This window comes from Haliotis cracherodii, unplaced genomic scaffold (genome assembly GCF_022045235.1).
Source record: "Haliotis cracherodii isolate W230 unplaced genomic scaffold, xgHalCrac1.p SCAF_4, whole genome shotgun sequence".
Lineage (NCBI taxonomy): Eukaryota > Metazoa > Mollusca > Gastropoda > Lepetellida > Haliotidae > Haliotis > Haliotis cracherodii.
In genome coordinates, this window is record NW_027266297.1 from 12,073,704 (window position 1) to 12,094,026 (window position 20,323).

The 20,323-nt window shown below is 37.2% G+C and overlaps 1 protein-coding gene across 5 annotated transcripts in view; it reads right to left on the minus strand.

Annotated features, from left to right (window-relative positions):
- The window catches only part of LOC139480010 (keratin, type I cytoskeletal 10-like), a 73,043-nt gene extending 57,156 nt beyond the window's left edge, over positions 1 to 15,887 (minus strand). For all 5 annotated transcript variants that reach the window (XM_071262984.1, XM_071262982.1, XM_071262981.1 and 2 more), the window contains exon 1: positions 15,775 to 15,887. In XM_071262984.1, the coding sequence (XP_071119085.1) occupies positions 15,775 to 15,795 (21 nt within the window). In that variant the 5' untranslated portion in view covers positions 15,796 to 15,887. The remainder of the gene's footprint in view (positions 1 to 15,774) is intronic.
- Between the last annotated feature and the right edge of the window lie 4,436 nt (positions 15,888 to 20,323).

Below are 20,323 nucleotides of genomic sequence, written 5' to 3' on the forward strand. Positions count from 1 at the left end.
TTCACTGAGGTAAATGGGCATTGCAGTCTAGGTCTGTTCAGTGGACAAATGTCACAACGAAAATTTTTTAGCAGCTGCATCAGTAGGATATGATGACACATAATTGCAGCCACACTGAAGTGATTGAGTGAGTGATTGAGGATGGCTTTACACCACTTTTAGCAATAATCCAGCAATATCACGACAGGGGACACCAGAAATGGGCTTCACACATTGTACCCATGTTGGGAATCGAACCCGGGTCTTCGGCGTGACGAGCGAACGCTTTAACCACAGGCTACCCGACAGCCCCGAGCCACACTGTAAGCATCCAGTAGCCACCTATTCTGATCCTGAATCCAAACAGAATCATAATAGTACAATATTATAAGTCGCAGACGAATTCTGGGATTCCGCGATTGAGGAAAGATCTGCAGAAAATGTAATTTCCCGAAACAATTGCAGAAAATTATTCTTCTCGAATTTTGCTCTCAAATGATACCTAAACGTTTGACACATGATTCATTCATATAAAATATGAATCTACATTTAAATAAAATTTGATATAAATAATCTCACTTTTAAACCTTCTTGTGGTATTATGCCTCCATAAACTACATCTAACCAGTGACACTTAGCATATCTATTTGCATAATTTTATGCCTTGAAATGTCTAAATGCAAGAGTCAAAAAACATTACAGAAAAAAAATCAGTAAATATTTAGGGGGGAATGGTTATGTTTTTACCCCAGAATTGTGCAATTTTAGCCTAAATTCTTTCGATAATTTTACCTCAGAATTCATCTGATACTGCATTACCATATTCGATGTAATAAGCGCCCAAAGTAATATTTGCTAATATATTGGCTAGTGAACAATCCCAATTAGCACCCTTTCAAATTGATCAATGTACTGACTTATATATTCGTGTATAATATGCACTCGTGTGTGATATGCATGCTTAATTATGGGCAATTAAATTCTTGAAAATATATCTATCGTGTATAATACGCACAGATTCTTCATTTTAGCATTTCAGGCAGTCAGCATTAACCACAAAATTTACAATCTTTCAGCTCTGTTTTTTATGACACCAAAATTATATTCTAATAAGAGCCCCCTATTTCTAATTTTAGAGCACCCTGGGCGTTGAATACAGTATAATGTAAAAACACATGGAATGGGTATATTTTTATCTGGAAATCAAAATAAGCAGCCTTGTCCAGGAGAAGCACCTCCAAGCCCACTATTTCTCACCCTTTCATTAAAAACTGATTTATCATGTCAGAGAGATTGAATACGATACCATGAATAATACGTTCATAAACCTTGAAATGACTGAAAATTTTAATCAAACCGTATTCAAACCTTTCATTCATAACTCAAACTGCCACAATGAGATCAGCGTCTTGGTAAGTCATTGTGAATTAAGTCTCCAAGGGATATGGCAGTATGACTTCTGAGCACTAAAAAGATTCAATCAAGTCAGCCATGCCCTAGCAAGCATGTCAGCTGTGTTACTATACATCGTATATGAAAAGTCAATGATGCTCATGATCCTGTGTTAATACTTGGGGGAGTCCAGGCATGTCGCTCACAGTGTTACCATCTTGTGGAAAACTGGATTCCTGTGGTTTGAATGTCAACGACACACAAAGAAAAGTCATTGTGTTTTTAGTTATTGTCACTGTCAGTGCAAAGCAACACTGCCAGTCAATTCTATTCCAGGATTTTGGAACTACGTGCCCTTTGCAGGCATATTTGAAAAAAAATAGGGGGCTCTTATTAGAATATTATTTTGGTGAAAAACAACAGAGTTGAAAGATCGTAAATTTCATGGTTTATGCTGACAGCCTGAAATGTTTATATACGACAGATATATTTTTCCAAAATTTAATTTCCCATAATTATGGATGCATATAACACACGTATTATACACGAATAAATAAGTATTGTGTACATTGATCAATCGGAAGGTTAATTGGGATTGTTCAAAAGCCAATATATTAGCAAATATCGCCGTGGGCGCTTATTAGAGCGGGGCGCTTATTACGTCAAATACGGTAACTCAATTTGGGAATATCTAATGGCATTTGCTGCAGACTTGGGGCCAAATATCCACGACATAATGGAGCAGACATATTTATCTACATTTGGAACTTGTCAGTTTATGATGTTTTCAAGTTTACAGATGCTTTATTATTGACATTCGGAACAGACTTTGCTGACTTGTACTAAGAATGTAGCAGCTTCGACACTGATTAGAAAGTTTACCTGATGCAATATCCTATGGACGTGTCATCAGATCTTCATGTAGAGATGTTTTGTACCAGTTCGAAAGATCAGATTTTAATGAGATTGCCATTGCATGCATATAGATATGAGAATTTGAACCGAGAATAGGAAATGTGTGACTTTTCTGAACGCGTGCCATGGTACCCCCATGGTGTGGGTTAATGCTCATACTATTAACCAGTGGTTTGCTAATGTACAGGCCAATACAGATGATATAGTTCTAATATTGTTGACTGGTGCGAGATAACATTTCATTACAAGGGGCGAGCAAACACCAGTGATTTTTAATCTTTAGCTACTCAAATTTCCCTGCATTCATATACTTACAGAATATATTGTTTTCCAAGTTGTAACAAGAGGACCAAGTCATCAATATCCCCCGCAATGGTAAATACTTGTCGTGAATAAATATATGAAAAGCGTCGCCATGATAACACAAAATATATTTATTTAACTCTTTCAACACCAGAATATTTTACTTCTATGACACCGAGTTACCTGAGACTATTGGGTGATAGATGAAGTCTACATTTATCAAAGAAATTATCTTTGCTACTACATGTTATACATCATTAGAAAGGTCAAATACTACTGTTTATAAATATGAATAGGGCCGTTACGATTCACTTGCTTATTCGGTGAATCGAACCGTATCCATTCATGAATTGAATTCGTTATCCGTGGCTAGATTCAAATATTTATGAATATGCAATCATGTGCATATACATAACCTGTAACTAAAACATCCATAAGAACATATGATATGCATAGATTTCTTTAAAGATAACACTCTTATAATATTTAATTTGACAGGAATTTGGTCACTGGTCATTGTAGCATTTGAGCAGATACCAAGACTAAGTACCTGGACAAGTGCAGTATATAAATGTATACCCAGGGCGCTTAAAAAAAGACAGAAAGGGTGGGCGCTTATTGGGGACAATTCAGGTCAAATTGGCGTAAATTCATCAGTAAGCCTTACCGTATTTTCTTGAGAATAGTGCACACTTTTTTTCCAAAAAACACAGCTGTGTAAAGGGGGTGCGCATTATACACGAATTAATGAGTTTTGGTGTTTTTTCCCCATGGAAAGACATTACTGTGAGCACGTAACACCGGAAATACCATGTCAACAAATCCATACTGAAGTTCGCAAATTATTCATGTTATTACACTGTATAGCTATAAAAAGTGTTCTTTGTATATCTGGACTTTTGTTTGTAACTTATTTCATTTATTTTATTCAAAATTCCTTTCAATATTGTTTTAATTAATTTCGGCGAAATCGTGTGGTAAGCGCTCGGAAAATCGCACTACTCACCGTTATTAACAGCAACCACGGTCAGATTACCGCTATTGACACCTTGAAACGAACTTCATTTGACAGAGAATGGATACATATATCATAAATGCCATACTTTGAATCGTTAAAAGTCATATTTGTTTTTGTTGGACGATTCTATGTTAACGCGTAATTCTCGCGATCACGCGCACGGGAGCCTTGACGGTGACTGGTCAGACTGGTTCCATGTAAAAAATAATACCCGGCAATAGCGATCAGCTGCTTCGCTTAGGGTTATTATTATTTTAGTGTATAATATGTTTAGTAAAAGCTGCATCTAAATTAACAAGATATTGGAATATATTATTCCTGATAAAAAAATAGTTTCAGATACAACTTTTGCCGATCCTTGCATTAAAAATCCTGTAAAGTTATATCATTGGGTGTGTCTTGACCGAATCACCGGTAGATTCCAAGAAAACGTGTGTACAGCTGATTGCTGTGTCCGGCTTAGTTCACGAGAAAATACACAAGGTAATCCCTGGATATAAAACGATGCCTAGCTGAACAAAAAATACAATTTAAACGGTAAATCAATATGTCTGGTGATTTTTTTATCTCAAATTTCGAATTTGTATACTGATGAAGTTTCTCATCATCCGTTCGTTTACCGGACTTCGCTGAAGGGGTACGGTGTAATTTTTTTCTGCGCATAATATTCAAAGTCACAAATATCTAAAATAAACAGAATACAGTCATGCCCTGCTTATACGGACTTCAAATATACGGAAACCTCGGTTCTTGGACGATTTTCATTTAAAACAAAATAATTACTATATAAATTTTCGGAACCGGGGGGGGGGGGAGCGCTCTTAATGGGTCGAATACGGTAATATGGAAATTTAACGAACCGTGTCAAATAATTTATGTTGTTAATATTTCACTGACTATAACAAATAATACATCAACTGCTGACTTATTATTGTATTTGTGAATTAATATTCGTATTCATTATCTTATATTCGTGGTATGAATCGTATTCGCCTCATAGTGATGTGTTGCAGCCATAAATATGAAAGTTATGTTTATTACATTATTCAAATAATGCATTTACAACTTACAATTATGTTTGTGTATTAAAAAAAAATGTAAGCTAACACATTCCTAACGTCTAGATTAAGTGCCAAGAAAACAATAATTGGGGCCATTTTTGCCAATTGTAAGTATTCATAATATCTACTTATTGAGAAGCTTTGTATGAATAACATATGTGACGATTCGTTTGGTGTTTGGTATCATTAGTAAGCTGTGAACATCAATAATATTACAGTGGCCTCCCCTTGATTATATCTTAGTTTTAACATGCGATTTTATTGTATAGAAATTGGTTTCTAGATGCTTTGTGTAATAAGCTACAAGGATTGTGATTGGTCAATATGAAACATGTGACTATGGCAGCCAATCAAATTACAGTGATGGATACCGTCCTCTTGTATGATAAATTCCACATTAAGAAAAAGATTTTGATTAAATTGTATTACTCTGGATGTTTTAAGCAGGAAATTGCAACCGATATTAAATATATGTAACTTCATGAATGGATCGTGTTAGATTACGACCTGTGACGAGGATTTCTCATGTATATACTTAGGCATTAAACATTGTGTCCGACCTAAAAATTGAGGCAACAAAAGCCGAGATGTCATTCGAATTACATTACACACGATCGCTCGAAAAGATGGAAATAATACCTTACAATAGATGTAAGTTTGACAACTTTTACATATATTTTTTGATTGATTGGTTGATTTTATTTATTCAAGTAATATATGAAAAGACTTGCTTGAAGCATGTTTATTTTGCTTTTTGACATGTTTGATATGGACCCGTGGTCAAAGTATGTGTCCCAGAATTATTTTTTTAATAGCATTGCCATCTTCCCGAGGCAAGTGAGTTAACTGACTATAAGAGTCCAGTTTCCACCCTTGCCGAACTAGGCTGGTATTATGGACTAACGAGTCTATGAAAAGTCCAATCAAAGTCGCGCCTCGAAATTGAAATCTGGTTGGTAAAGTGTCATGCAGATTTCCGTCGACTGCAGGATTTGCAAAGCATGTGCACCGCTAACTCATTGTCAACAGATATTTTCTAAATCTTTTCATGTTTTTAATCAAGATGCTCATGTGATTTGGTGTACTTCGCAATGTAAGACTCGTTTTATCACAATATAGATCTTGATTATCGATCAGATTGTCTTGACTGGGCGCCACCGTTTTGTTTCAAGCAAATGCAAGTGATATGAGAGGTTAAATCTGATTGGTCAATAGGAGAGGCATAGAAAGGACATAACTCGTAATAGCCACTGGTGGTGCTACGATCGAGCCCAGGAATTCCAGGAATTCCAGGAAACTGTACTTTTAAAGTCAGTTAACTCTCTTGCTTGGGAAGATGTAGCATTGCAGGAAATAGTAAATACATTTTAAATCTATGGATAAAATATAATAAACTGAAATAACACACATATTTTCAGACTTTGTGAAAAGAAATATTTAATAAATGAATGATATGACATGTATGTTCGTAAAAAAATCATTTGACTGGCCTGCGGAGTCTGGAGACTCATGATGTCTCGGTGTACCGGCCTGCAGTGTTGAAAGAGTTAAAAAATCAAAACTATGAAAAGGCACAAGTTCATAATTTGACCTATCTATGTGCCAAGATTGGTAAAGAAATGTTGTATCCTTTTCAAGATCTGCTCCAGAAACAAGCACTTCAACCATTTCCAGCCTTAGTCAAAGTTGTTGCCAAGGTTAATACTCGAAAAAAATAATTTTTAAATCCAAATGTTACCAAAATTCACCAGTTCACCACTAGGCCCATTAATATACCAAGTTTGGTGAAGAGACATTATACGTTTTTTAAGATCTGCTCTGGAAACAAACACTACTACATTTCCATCCTCAGTCAAACTTGTTGCCATTGAAACTAAAAAAAATATTAAAATTAAAATCCCAAAACTTCAAAAGGCTCCAGTTTACCGCTAGACCAATCTATGTGCCAAGTTTGGTGAAGAAATATTGAACATTTTTCAAGATCTGTTCGGGTAACAATTTTGCATGGGCACATTGCGGGGGATAATAAATGCACTAATAATAAATCCACCTTGATATCAAACTCATCCCAATGCTTGACATCGCCAATCTTCGCAGTATATGACTTAACTCATCAAAGGCAATGCTCAAAATCAGTGTTAACTATATTTTTTCAGTTTGACAGTTTTTGAACATTTTTGCAATTTTAACACCCCTGTACACATTTCTTTTCACTCAATAAAGTTTCAAAGGAACTCCCAGGAACAAACATCCCAGTATCACTCAAATTATAGTCTCGTCATTGTGCTGATACAGGAACTTAATCTATGATATGCCATACAAAGTTCAAAATGGAATTCCCTTGTTGACCAGCTGTTAAACAATGCATGATATAAAAAATTCACTGGTGAACCCATTAAATCTCAGAGCGATTCTAAATAAACTTTTATTAGATCAATAACCGGATTATGAACATTGATTACATTTATTTTGATACCTTCCCAAGCCTCAATATCGAAAACACCAGACATGTTTCATTCACACCAGCTGACATTGCAAATAAATTTCAAAGAATAGGTTATAGTTCAGGATCCATAGATTCTAGGGTTGAAGGATCGTATGCTCCCAATCAAACAGCCTGCATGTGCAGAATGTATATGTGCATAAACATTTGCTGCACAAATAATTCAAAGCTTAAACACATTGAATATACCTATGCAGCCTGCGATTTTAGCCAGTAGTCGGAAGCCTAAGTCTAGTAAATTCTATTTTGGGAGTCTTCTAATTGTCTATTGAGACTAAAATGTACTGAAAATATTAATAACATTAAAATACAAGTATGGGCTTGTAGACTTAAAAGTTTTCTGCACAGACTGCCAATGGCCATGAACCTTATGAGATATTTTATCTCACTGTGCTTAATCACAATAAGATTATTCATTGTGGCATTACATTTATGAGATTGAGGTACAAGTTCTGTTGTGAGTAATGCTATCAATGGTTCTGACATTGAAAACTTGATCCAGTAGTTGTCCAAGAGGGATTTAAAAATGTCTGTTTTTCTTTGACACATAAACAAGTTGCAGCGTTAACGGGGATCTATTCACTGCATTCTATGTAACTGTTGAGTGCACAGGTGTAAATTCAGCCTGTGGACTTGAACTAGACCATGTACACTGTGAACATTGCTGTACTGCTATACCTGGTTTTATTGCTTCACATTATAGTCCTCCAGTTAAACTTGGTGACAAATCGCAGTGAAAACACAGTGGAATTACATGATCTTGAATCTGCTACACTGACTTACTGACTGCATGAGTGAGGTGGTTAAGTGTTTGTTTCTTTGCTTGTTGTTTATCACCACAATCAGCAATATTCCAGCTATATGATGGCGGTCTGTAAATAATCGAATCTGGACCAGACAGTCCAGTGATCGACATCATAAGCATTGCTGACGGTCTACGTAATTGGGATATGATGACATGCATCAACCAAGTCAGCGAGCTTGACCACCCAATCCTGATAGTCGCCTCTTACGGCAAGCATGGGTTGCTGGAGACCTGCGCTCTGCCTGGATCTCCACGGGTCCACAGCTCACCCTGTAGAGTAGTAAGTGCGTGAATGAGAGTATATTTATTCCCGTAAGGATTCTGGATTGGAAGTGTTCCACACCAACCCATGCTGGTCGTTAGACGTGATTTTTATTAATGGATCGGGTAGTCCGATTCAGTGACTTGGCTGATGGTGTTTCTTTGTAACCTGAATACATGGATCGTTGCTCACAGTATCAATCACTGGTTTGTCTTTCCACTGACAATTATATGTGTATTTACAAGCAACCTTTGCATATAGCTGGAAAAGTGCTGAGTGCATGTTACTCAACAAACTCTCACCATATACATATATTTGTTGTTGGTTTGTTGTTTGCCACACTCAGCAAGTCAATTCCAAGTCAGCCTGACCACCCAATCCCATCAGTCGCCTCTTTCAACGAGCATAGTCACCTTTTATGATAAGCATGCGTTGCTGAAGACTTATTTTAACCCGGATATTGACGGGTGAGTGGCTGAGTGAGTGGTTGATCGAGTGAGTGTGTGAGTGGTTGTAGAATGTAAAGTAAGTGGTTGATTGTTTGATTGAGTGGCTGGGTGGGTGAGTGAGTGGTTGAGTAAGCATGGCTGAGCGAGTGGTTGAGACAGTAAGGTGGACAAGTGAGTGAGAGAGTGGTAAAGCGATGGAGGTGATTGAGTGAGGGGATTGTAGGGCTGGGACAATACACCAACTGTGTGATCTGATATGTATCATGGTACCTTGCTCACGATCCGATACATATCACGATACTTGAATGTGCTCTTATCTGTGGCCAAATACCTGGCACACTGACGATTTACAGTTGGCAGTGTCAAGTTAAACACAATGGATGAAAATATTTACGTTTTCACTACTCATTTTCTCTAGAAATTAGTGTTTGGTTTAACATTTATAAAAAAATACATACATTGTATAAGGTAAGAATCGATACTTTTTACTTAGAGTACAATTGTGATCGATACTTTTTTTGAGAAGTACAAAATCGTGATCCACCGATTCATTTGTGTATCGTTCGACTACTAGTGGATTGTCCTTTTGTAATATTAGTATAGATTAGTCTAACTGGCACAGGCTGCCATTTCCCAACTGTAACCTTTCCTGAATGCTATTCCACGTTTCATGGACCTCTCCACAAAATTGTCAAAGTAGGTTCCAATATTATTTATATTCTAAACTAAAATAACTGTCCCCAAAGTTTGTATTTATTCACAACCTGACCCCTGAAGATTTCATATATCATGGCAATGCTCCCACCCCCATCCCACTCGATCCCATAATAAATTACCTTTCCCGTGTACGTTAAATGGGCAGAACGGTAACACAGAGGGAGACATGTGTAAGGTTAACTCTATTGTACTGCAATGATAGACCTCACACAAAAGTAAATACTCTCTTACACATGACGAAAGCCAGCAGGCATGAAGCACACCATACAGGAGCCCAGTATCATAACCCAAATTCAATCCACATTCATTAATAGGTATCTGTTACTCGGGGTATAAAAATCACGGACCTGACAGCTACAAAGCTCTGTGAGAGGGTAACAGTCACCCAGTTGCTATGAATCTTATTGGAGCACAATTTGAGAAAGCTTTGTGGCGTGACAGAATATATAAATGTCCCGCTGTTCGTAGTGAGTGTTGAAATGGAGATATATCCCATGGCACAAATACTCATGTTTTTCGTATATCATGGTATCATTGTTCCAGACACATGCTCCAATAAACATGGTTTTGAGTTTGGGGTTTCGGTGTCAAATGTGAAATTATGTGATAGCTTCACATGGTTAATGAATAGAGAAAGGCTTGAGCCCCAACAGGTTATCTGAATACTTTCTTATGTTTATACAACTATAAAAATGTATGGTATTATTGAAGCCTATGAGTTTCATAAGCACGGGAGATTTTGCATGATGAGCTCACACATGACGTATAAAACTTTATTGCCTTTACAAAACATGCTAAATATATTGAAACAAAAATCCCCTGAACATACAAACTCATCCATGAAATAGTCTGGCAGACTGGCCTTTCACAGAGCTGTATTAAAATTGTCTGTTCTTAGTGCTATGATCGTCCAAGTCCATGCTAAAGTATGGGAGTAATGATCACCTTAGCACGAAGATCACTTTATGGAACGGGCCCTGGGTGATAAGTTTGCTGGTCTGTCTGTGATCATGCAAGTAACTGAAGCATGTGTTTGGAAAGTGTCAAAGTTAATATGTAAGACAACTTGCACTCTGTGACACTGGTCACCCAATACAAAAAAGAAAATGAAAACAATGATACAACAGTACAATTAAGCTTATGAATCTATGAAACAAACAAACAAAAGTCTTGCTTGACAACGGTATAAGTATCTATACCGAAACGTCGCTTATACAGTATTAAAGAAGTTGTTATCCATAAATTGTGTCTACTTTGAAACTCTTCTGAAACTTTCTGAAACCCTATTTCCGGAAAATGACTGTTTCGATGTTTATATATATGATTTGATTAATAATAATGATTTTTAATTTTGGTTCCAGACAATTTCAACGGGACAACAGTGACAAAAACCTTTGAGTCTAACAGCTCAAAATTGTCTCTTGGCATCATTTTCAGTAGTGACCTGGCCTGACTTTTATATTGCAATATATTTCAATAATGATTAACGTACTGCGAAACGTACCACATATGTTGCATTTGTTCTTTCATCTGTAACTTATTAACCTTGGACCCTTACATCAGACTTTCTCAGCAAATTTTTGACAACTTTGTAGACCACTTTGTTTCATGTTGCTATGGTCACAACGCATGTGTAATAGACATAGTATATACCAAAAGGTTTCTTTCTTTTACTTAAGGCCATGTCATAAATCTTAACTTACAGGGCTTCTGAACTTATAATCAATGAAAACGAGATGTATTGATTTTGTAAACAAACTTCCATAGTACAAAATATATATTCTTAATTCATATAATATGTGTTGGTAACATTATTCTGATACAAAATTGAATGATTAAATCAATACCAAATGATTCACGATGATCATAATTTTGGTCAGTCTTGGACACACCTAGTAACCACAACACCATATCTCTACATATTGTTATTATCTTAATGTACTATCTATATCTATTCGTGTCCCCTTTTTCATCATGCTCAGTCAACGTCAGTGAAGTCCTCAAAACTTTTATGTCAAACATTACCTTTATAAACATTAACAGGTCATTTTCACCATTGTGTTACTTTTTGTCAGTCCCCACTGTGTCCACATTAGAAACACAAAGGAAAGGCAGAACATATAAAGCCATAATTCATCCTGTCCTGACAATATCAAACAACCGTTGTTTGCCAAGACAGATATCTTTGTAAATTAACAGGAGTGTTTCTTCATGAAGGCAACAAATGCAGAGCTGTACAGTAAATCAGTGGCCAACGGTTGGTATTTGAACATTAGAGCTGAGTGTATAGGCACTGCAATCAATTGATAAATGCCTCGAAGTGTGTCGATTATTCTCAACAGAATTGAACTGTATTCATGACCCCCTGCCCATAGCAACGCCTAAGAAATGTCTATTTTGTCGTAGACAAGAATGAAAATAAACACTTCTTTTAAGCATTTTGTTATGTTCAAACAAATACATATATTAAAACTAATAATTTCAGTGCCACTGCGATTCAATGTTTCATACAACATGGTCGGACATCTACAGACAATTTGGTTTCAATTATGCAACTAAATGGAACAGAAAATGTAAATATAGTAAATATTTTTTTCTTGTTCAACCAGGACTAGCTACCAACTCAAGGACTAGTAAAATAAGGTTTACACCAGAGTTTTGGACTAGTTTGGTAAATTATAATTTCTAAGGCTGCTCAACCCGATGTCCTGTTATCTATCCCAAAAAATCTTTTTAACGAGGAGAGGCCAGTTTATTTGTTGCCAATTATCCAAACTGGCTTGTTGCTAGAGATGTACAATCATGACAAAGACTGTACCATGATCTTATACATAGATGACTAAGGGTCCTTTGTTATAAGTCATCATGGGGTTCCAGAGACAGAATAGCTACCCAGAACATCATTAATGTGTTGAGCATTTCAATTAAATTAGGAACAGGTGCATCATGTTGATATTACCACCCCAGCTATCACCTAAGACCACCTCACTGCTATCAGAGACCATAGCTGCTGCTATGACCTGGTGAGAGTTAGTGTGTCCAACTCAATTCTTGAGCACCCCTACAATTTTCAAGTTGCCAGTTCGGGAAAAGTATAGGGTCCATATGTACTACTTAACACACAAAGTGAAGGGTTGACCAGTGGTCAAACGCACCATAATTCACTGTGTGCTGATAGCTGGTTTGAATCCCTGTTGCCATGGTGATGATCCTTGTTTCTCAGCGCTATACTAGTGCTTGTGGTTTCACAAAAGTGGAAAAGACTGTGACCTTTTTTCCAGTTCTACAAGTTTACAGTTATTTTCCATTCCAAAGTTGCACTTTTTGGTGTAATGCATCCTGATAACCAGCAATGTTTGTAAAGTATCAACTTAAGAAAGGCTTTGAGGTTGCTTTCTTTTATAACATGTTATATCACTAGTGGGATAACACTATCTTTGTAAAGTACAAATTCTAGTACATATTTTTTTCGGTGGAGTCTCATGCGGGAATCTAGCCCACACTCTTCTTTCAGTTAGTACAATTCATATGAATTGTGAATATAGGTTAGTGTTTGGGGTAAATCAAAACAAAATTAAAATTTGACCTACCTTCCAATTTTATTTTTTAAACAGCGTGATATCAAGAAACATCAAGCTCTTAAAAAGCCACATCTTTCTCTCTGCGTGAAAGATCTGCCGACACCTGCACAGGAGGTGCTCTGAGTCACTTTCCACGGACAATTAGAGAGTCAATTGTTGTATAAACAATCCAGTGACAGATCACTTATCAATACACACACTTCACAATCCCTCACTGACACCCACTGACACTTGCTCCTACACTATATACTACTCAAAAGAAGTTAAAGAATACCCAATTCTTTCACATAACTGTAGTTAATCTGTTTTGAACGTTTGTTGTTTTACGCTGCACTCAGCAATATTCCAGCTAAAATATGACAGTGGTCTGTGAATAATCGAGAGTGGACCGGTGTGATATCAAAACATCAAGCTCATTAAAAGCCACATCTTTTTCTTCTGTCAGTACCTCTCTGCGTGAAAGATCTGCCGACACCTGCACAGGACGTGCTCTGAGTCACTTTACATAAAAAAATTTGGGTTAAAATCTCTGTCTGGAACCAAGTGAAGGTTTCATATGGCACTTTAGCAACTAGTCCTAAGCCTGGATCTAGTATTGTATAGTTCAGATATAAACAGTCCATATAACACTGAAATCTGCAAATGATACAGAGGCAAGTCTGGTCAAGTCAGTTCCAAAGTTTTTGACACAGACTGTCTTATCTAAAGATCCTGGGCTTTTGATTCTTGATGTCTTAGGATAATTTTGATGCTCTTTGATGGTTTATCAATTTGTTTTGGTTTGTTAGGTCTATGCCAAAGCAGATCACAAACAGTACGTGTTCATGTGAACTTAGTTTATCACCAAGAGTTTACATTCATCACTGTTATTAACTGCCAACACATCAAGCAATTCCACTATACACTGGTATAACCTGAACAGTCTTAGCCCTGTGACAAGTTGAATTCTTACAACACAATTTATTGACAATATCTCTGAGAGAAAAGCATATTTGCACCAAATTAATGCATAAATTAAGTTGTAGACAACCTACTTAAAAGTGATAGATCAATATCATTTAGCTAAGTTAAACAAACCTTTTCTACAGAGTGACATGGTCCATGCCCTATATTTACAACTTGTTTATCCGCAAAGCAAACAGATTGTAAATCAGGTATACAAGGATGTCATTCACTTGAAAATTAAACAACATAAATAATCCTTACCCTAACTACACTCAAAATACACTTCAACCTTGATATACATTTTAACTGTGTAGTGTGATGAACTCAACAGGCTTCTGTGTGTGTGTAGGGAGAGGGGGGAAGAGAGAGAGGGGTGGGGTGGGTGGGTGATGGTGGTGTGGGAGGGGGTAGGGGGATTTGGGGTTCAACAACTCAAATAACCTTTTTTTCTAATAACAGTTTAAAATTAAACAGGAAAAATTCTTTTTAAGAAATTTTAATTTTATTAAATACCTACCATTTATTTTAAACTTTTATTTCAAATATCAGTATATCATATAATTCGATTGAATGATTTTAAAGAATTCCAAATGGGTCTCCCATATGGGGCCTCAATGTTGCATCTGATCTAAAGACATTACCTTATCTTCAGAGTGGGTTTGGCTCTTACCCCACCTATAGGGCACCTATGTGTCAAGTGTTAATGATGACTGAATAGGTTTGTTTAGTTCAAAATGATAGCAAACCCAAACACATCTACTGTATAGGATAGATACTTCACTCCAGAAGTATTTGTTCCATAAACTTTGAAACTGCTTATTACTAACTAAAGTTTAAATAAACATTGATTGGGAAATAATATTTTTGAGTCATACTTGCTTGGGTAACTTGGGTTACAATTTAATTTGTTCCTATTACATCAGTAACCACATAATGAAAGTCCCCTGTGCTCCTGCTAACACTACACCCACCCCTTAATCATATTTGTGCTTACTCAGTGTCAGAAAGTAAGGGGTTCCTGAAGTCTGTGTGCCTACACTGCTAGTGCAAGACAATATCCACCTCTCAAGGCAATTAACAATACAAAAGACATTAATCCTGAAATAAGTATTTCCATAAATGACAACATAATTACAAACAGACCATATGTATGTCTGATTATGTATTTGGTACAGTGACATTTTAACAAATGCCATAGCCAATAGTAGTCACTGCAAAAAGGTTTTGACACTATATGATTATTATTATTATTATTATTATTAAGCTTTACAAAACTGTAAAATTACATGATATAATCCTTTCAAACAATGTCTTAAATAGTCTGGAATCAAAGTTAAGACATTGTGTTCAAACACAATGCCTTATGATTAAATCTATTGAGTTTCCATTATCAGAGAAATATTCCTTTCAGCACCAGAAAAAAACGCCTTGCTGAAGAAAACAATGCTTCGCAACATCAAAGAGCATGAAGAAAAACAATAGAACTTCAGCTAAATATTCAGAGGAAAGTTGGGCTAAGTGGCACAGGGTAGCGTGAAATCAAGTGATAAATTCTGCTCGTGCCATTTAGTCTATCTCACATCTAGAACATTAAGAAATATCTTTCATCTAAATACTTGTTCAATGTGAAAGATATGAGATACTGTCAACAAATCCGAGCGCCTTTCTACAAAGGAAAGCGGCTCTATATACAAAATCCCTCTAACAGAATACCGTTATGAAATGATCAAGAAACTGGCACTTAGATAATACCCTTGATCCTTTAGCCAGAGAATGGATATTAAAATGAATCATAAACTATCAATTTCTAAATATGAACAGATAACTTTTGACAAATAACTTACCCGGCGCCCAAGTTTCGGCATGATTGCTATTTTTTCCAAACAGTAAACTTAGATCCAAAGCATTCTATTCCAAAAAGCTACGGCTTGCTTCTGTTGCCACCCTGCTAACAGCCTTGCTTAGGCCACAGGCAATAGTGTTCTCCGATAACATTTACATCTGAAAGGCTAGCGTGTTAGTTTCACTATCGTTGCTGTTTACACATTCGCGCGGCAGTCTTCGGTGAACTGGAATATTTTATCCGGTCTTTTATTATTCATAATAAGATTGTTTTGTTACATGGACATTGACGATGCCAATACCACAATATAAATGCAAAACACATAATTAATCAGTAGACTGTTTATCCGAGCAAACTTATGATTAAGTATTATGATATTCTCATCAACAATATCCCCCTCTCAAAAGTGGCCATATTTCACAGGGAACTAATACTGTCGACACATATGTCAACATGTATTTTTCTAACGACGTATTATTTTGTCACTACCACCCTTATTACAAATAGACCTCACCCTAAACACCAATCAATGAGATCTATACAACATCTGACAATACACTCAAAATAAAAATATGACATTCGGATTGTAGCAGACGAACTAGGGGAAGTAACTCTTCCAAAGTTTGCCATGTCGGGTACTCGGTCAAAGTTGACAGAATGAAGGGCGATGAAGAGGCTTTAAGTGCGTTACTCAAGACCAGGCTATAATCGGTAGTAAATCTGCTAAGCGGTTTTATCTTAAACAAACCACATGTTCAATTACTCTTTGTGTCCAGCTTCTAAAGAAGAAAACATTTGTCATTAAATCATAAATAATCAAAGCTTTAAGTCACCTTATTAGCTTTACTCGATATACCGTATTCGACGTAATAAGCACCCAGGGCGCTCTCAAAATTAGAAATAGGGGGCTCTTATTAGATAGTAATTTGTCGAAGAAAAACAGAGTTTCCGTGGTTTATGCTGACAGCCTGAAATGTTTATGTACGACAGATATATTTTTCCAGAATTTAATTGCCAATAATTAAGGGTGCATATAACACACGAGTGCTAATTATACGCGAATAAATGATACATTGATCACTCGGAAAGGGTACTAATTGGGATTGTTCACGAGCCAATATATTAGCAAATATCGCCGTGGGCGCTTATTAGAACGCGGCGCTTATTACGTCGAATACGGTATATGTACTACTGTACTGAAGCCATATTCAAATCAGCTATGTCTAGACCAGCTACCAGTTTCTACTTTAAGTTACAGTTTTAGCATAGAGCTACGTCCATGTATGAAGACATAAAACTGGAGTTTGACCATATGTAGGGTTTGTCCTGTGACATCCAGCAACATTAAAATTATTTCACGGCTTGGGTATATCGACTAACATCTAATCATCTAATAATGAAAATATTTTATAGAAAAAACGTTGTTAAAGTATCTTAATAAATATAATAAATAGGTGCACATAGAACTGCAGTAATCTAGACTTGCAAACTATTATAGATTTTCATGGGCGGCACTGGATGTGTTTGTTTCAGGGTCGGTATGACAGACGACTGCGGTATGCACTGCTGGGATAAACCAGTGACTGAAAATCCAGTGACGACCCACCTGTTTGCGTGTCATGCAATCAGTTAGATCACAGAGCTTTAGCATTGGATTCCATTTATTTGATTGTTTGGTGCTTAATGCCGCACTCAGTGATATTCCAGCTGTTTGACGGAGATCTGCAAATAATCGAGTCTGGACCAGACAACCCAGTGATTGATATCATGAGCATGGATCCACGCAATTGGGTTACGATGTCATCAGAGAGCCTGACCACCACACGGCTTATACGACAAACATAGTCGCCGTTTATGACAAGCGTGAAGACCTATTTCAACCCTGATCTGCACGGGTCGGATCCCATTTCAGTGAACTCTTTATGCAACAATCAGATACTGGAGACTCCATACTGTTACCCGGACACCCCACATCACGCAGGGTATATACATACATCTACTATAGTATACAAGCATACAGATATAAATATATATACTTGGAGTAGATTTCATCTTTACAAAAGGATTAATTTATTCTCTCTCTCTCTCTCTCTCTCTCTCTCTCTCTCTCTCTCTCTCTCTCTCTCTCTCTCTCTCTCTCTCTCTCTCTCTCTCTCTCTCACACACACACACACACACACACACACACACAGTGTCCCCCGCCGTGATATTGCTGGAATATTGCTAAAAGCGGCGTAAACCCATACTCACTCACGCACTCACTCACTCGAGTTGCTTACATGGGTGCCTTATACTGCATGGAGTCTGGAGTTGCTAGCATTGGTGCCTTATACCGGAGTTGCTGACATGGGTGCCTTATATCTTTAATTATGATTCCCCGCCCAACAAAGTTGGCGGGGGATATAGAAACGGGCGTCCGTACACCCGTCCGTCCGTCCGTCCGTACACCCGTCCGTCCGTCCGTCCGTCACGTTTCGTTTCCGGAGCATATCTCAGAAACCGTTCAATATTTTTTCATGAAACTTTGCAGGTTTGTCAAGTACATGCTGGACTGGTGCTTTTTGCTATTTAGAAATTTTAGAATTTTTTATTTTTTACGTTTCCATGGCAACAAGATGGACTTAGACTCTGTGAGGGTAGGGTTCGTTTCCGGAGCATAACTCATAAATTGTTCAATATTTTTTTATCAAACTTTGTAGGTTTGTCAGATACATGCTGAACTGGTGCCTTTTGCTATTTAGACATTTTTATTTTTTACGTTTCCATGGCAACAAGATGGACTTAGGTTCCAAACTCTTCTTTTTTTTACAATTTCCATGACAAGTTCCACCTCGGTTAAAAAAGGTTAGGGTTTGTTTAGATTTAATTATGTCATAAATTCTGCAACAGGGGCGGGGGATATAGCCACGTCAGTGGCAAACTCTTGTTGAAGATGATGTGCCCAACATCGGCATGATATAGCTGAAATATTTATTATGAAGGAAATTATTATCTCAAACACTCGTAATTAGACCATACATGTCGGATAGATGTGTAATTTGAACCTCCCAAAAGTGAACTAACGTTGTGGTATTTATTGTTTTAAATCTCCACTAGTGTTATTTGTTCTGTTTTGGAAATGACATTAGTTGTTGAGGACTGAATGATATTCATATTTTGTCACGGCAAATATTAATATATCAGCAACGAATTGAATATCAGGTATTCGATCTAACATCCCTGGTCAAAATGACTCTTTGTAACAAAATCTATACGTGCAATTCGTGAGTGAAGGTATCAGCCTGTCTATATATAACAGTAAAATGCACGAAGAAACAGCGCAACGCTAGAATGTGGAAAGTAGGAATTGCCATTGCTAATACCCATGCATTGTTTGTTTGCACACCAGGAGGGAATGTATAACAAACACACACGCAATATAAACATGAGAAAAAGGATCTTGACAAAAGTCATTTCAGTCAATGTTATGCCGCCCTTGACAGGCATCGTTCAAAAAGGATGAGCTCTTGAACCTGTCAACTCGAATACACAGGATGGGCCGGTGTTATAAGTTATAAAGATTAATACGTCAGCAAATATTTATACCTCCTTGATAGTCCAGAGTATCATATATCTCATAGTACTATATGGAGGTACAATACACCGGGTAATCGAGAATGATGTAAATAATAAAGATATTATTATTTTCTTTTTAAATGTCTTGCTGGAATATAGAATATAATGGCTACACTCTCTGGATATATATTTGCGTGTGTGTGTGTGGGGGTGTGTGTGTGGGTGGGGGTGGGGGTGTGGTGGGGGTGGGGAGACTTTATATTCGCGTTTACTTGAGGGGTTAAATGGATTTTGGGGGCATTCAATATCTTCAATGTTTTCATAACCATACAAAATTCATACTATAATCCGCAGGTGTCAAAAGTAAGATCATTTTGTATGGACGCGAACAGATATACAGATATAGATATAAGATGTGAATTTTGGCTTGCGGGGCTGAAGCGCAAAGCACGTGCACGTTGCATATGCAACCACTCGAGACTTACCCCGCTTGGTAAACGACAACCCTTCGCCATCAGCCCCTGTCTGAAGGAGACCTGGATCCCCACAGACAACTGTCATCACGGACATTGTTTGTTTGTTTAACGCCGCTCTCATAAATATTCCAGCTATATGAAGGCGGTCTGTAAATAATCGAGTCTGGACCAGACAATCCCGTGATTAATATCATGAGCACTAACCGATGCAATTGGTGAGGTGGGGTAAAATGGGGTTTAACGTCGCGTCCAAGATTATTGCACTTATATAGCGACGTGCATGTATGTGTGTGTTTGTGTGGCTGCTTGTACTAGTCCGGACTGATGCCGATTTATAGTGCTAGCTCACTGAGATACCATGCCGCAGTTTAACATGAAAACCCCACTCAGACATAGTATACTGACCCCGAGCCGACCAGTCCTTGTTTTAACCCCTTAATGCCGAGCGTCAGACAGGGTAACAACAAGTACCATCTTTTAACGTCTTTTGGTATGACGCGGTCGAGGATCGAACCCCGG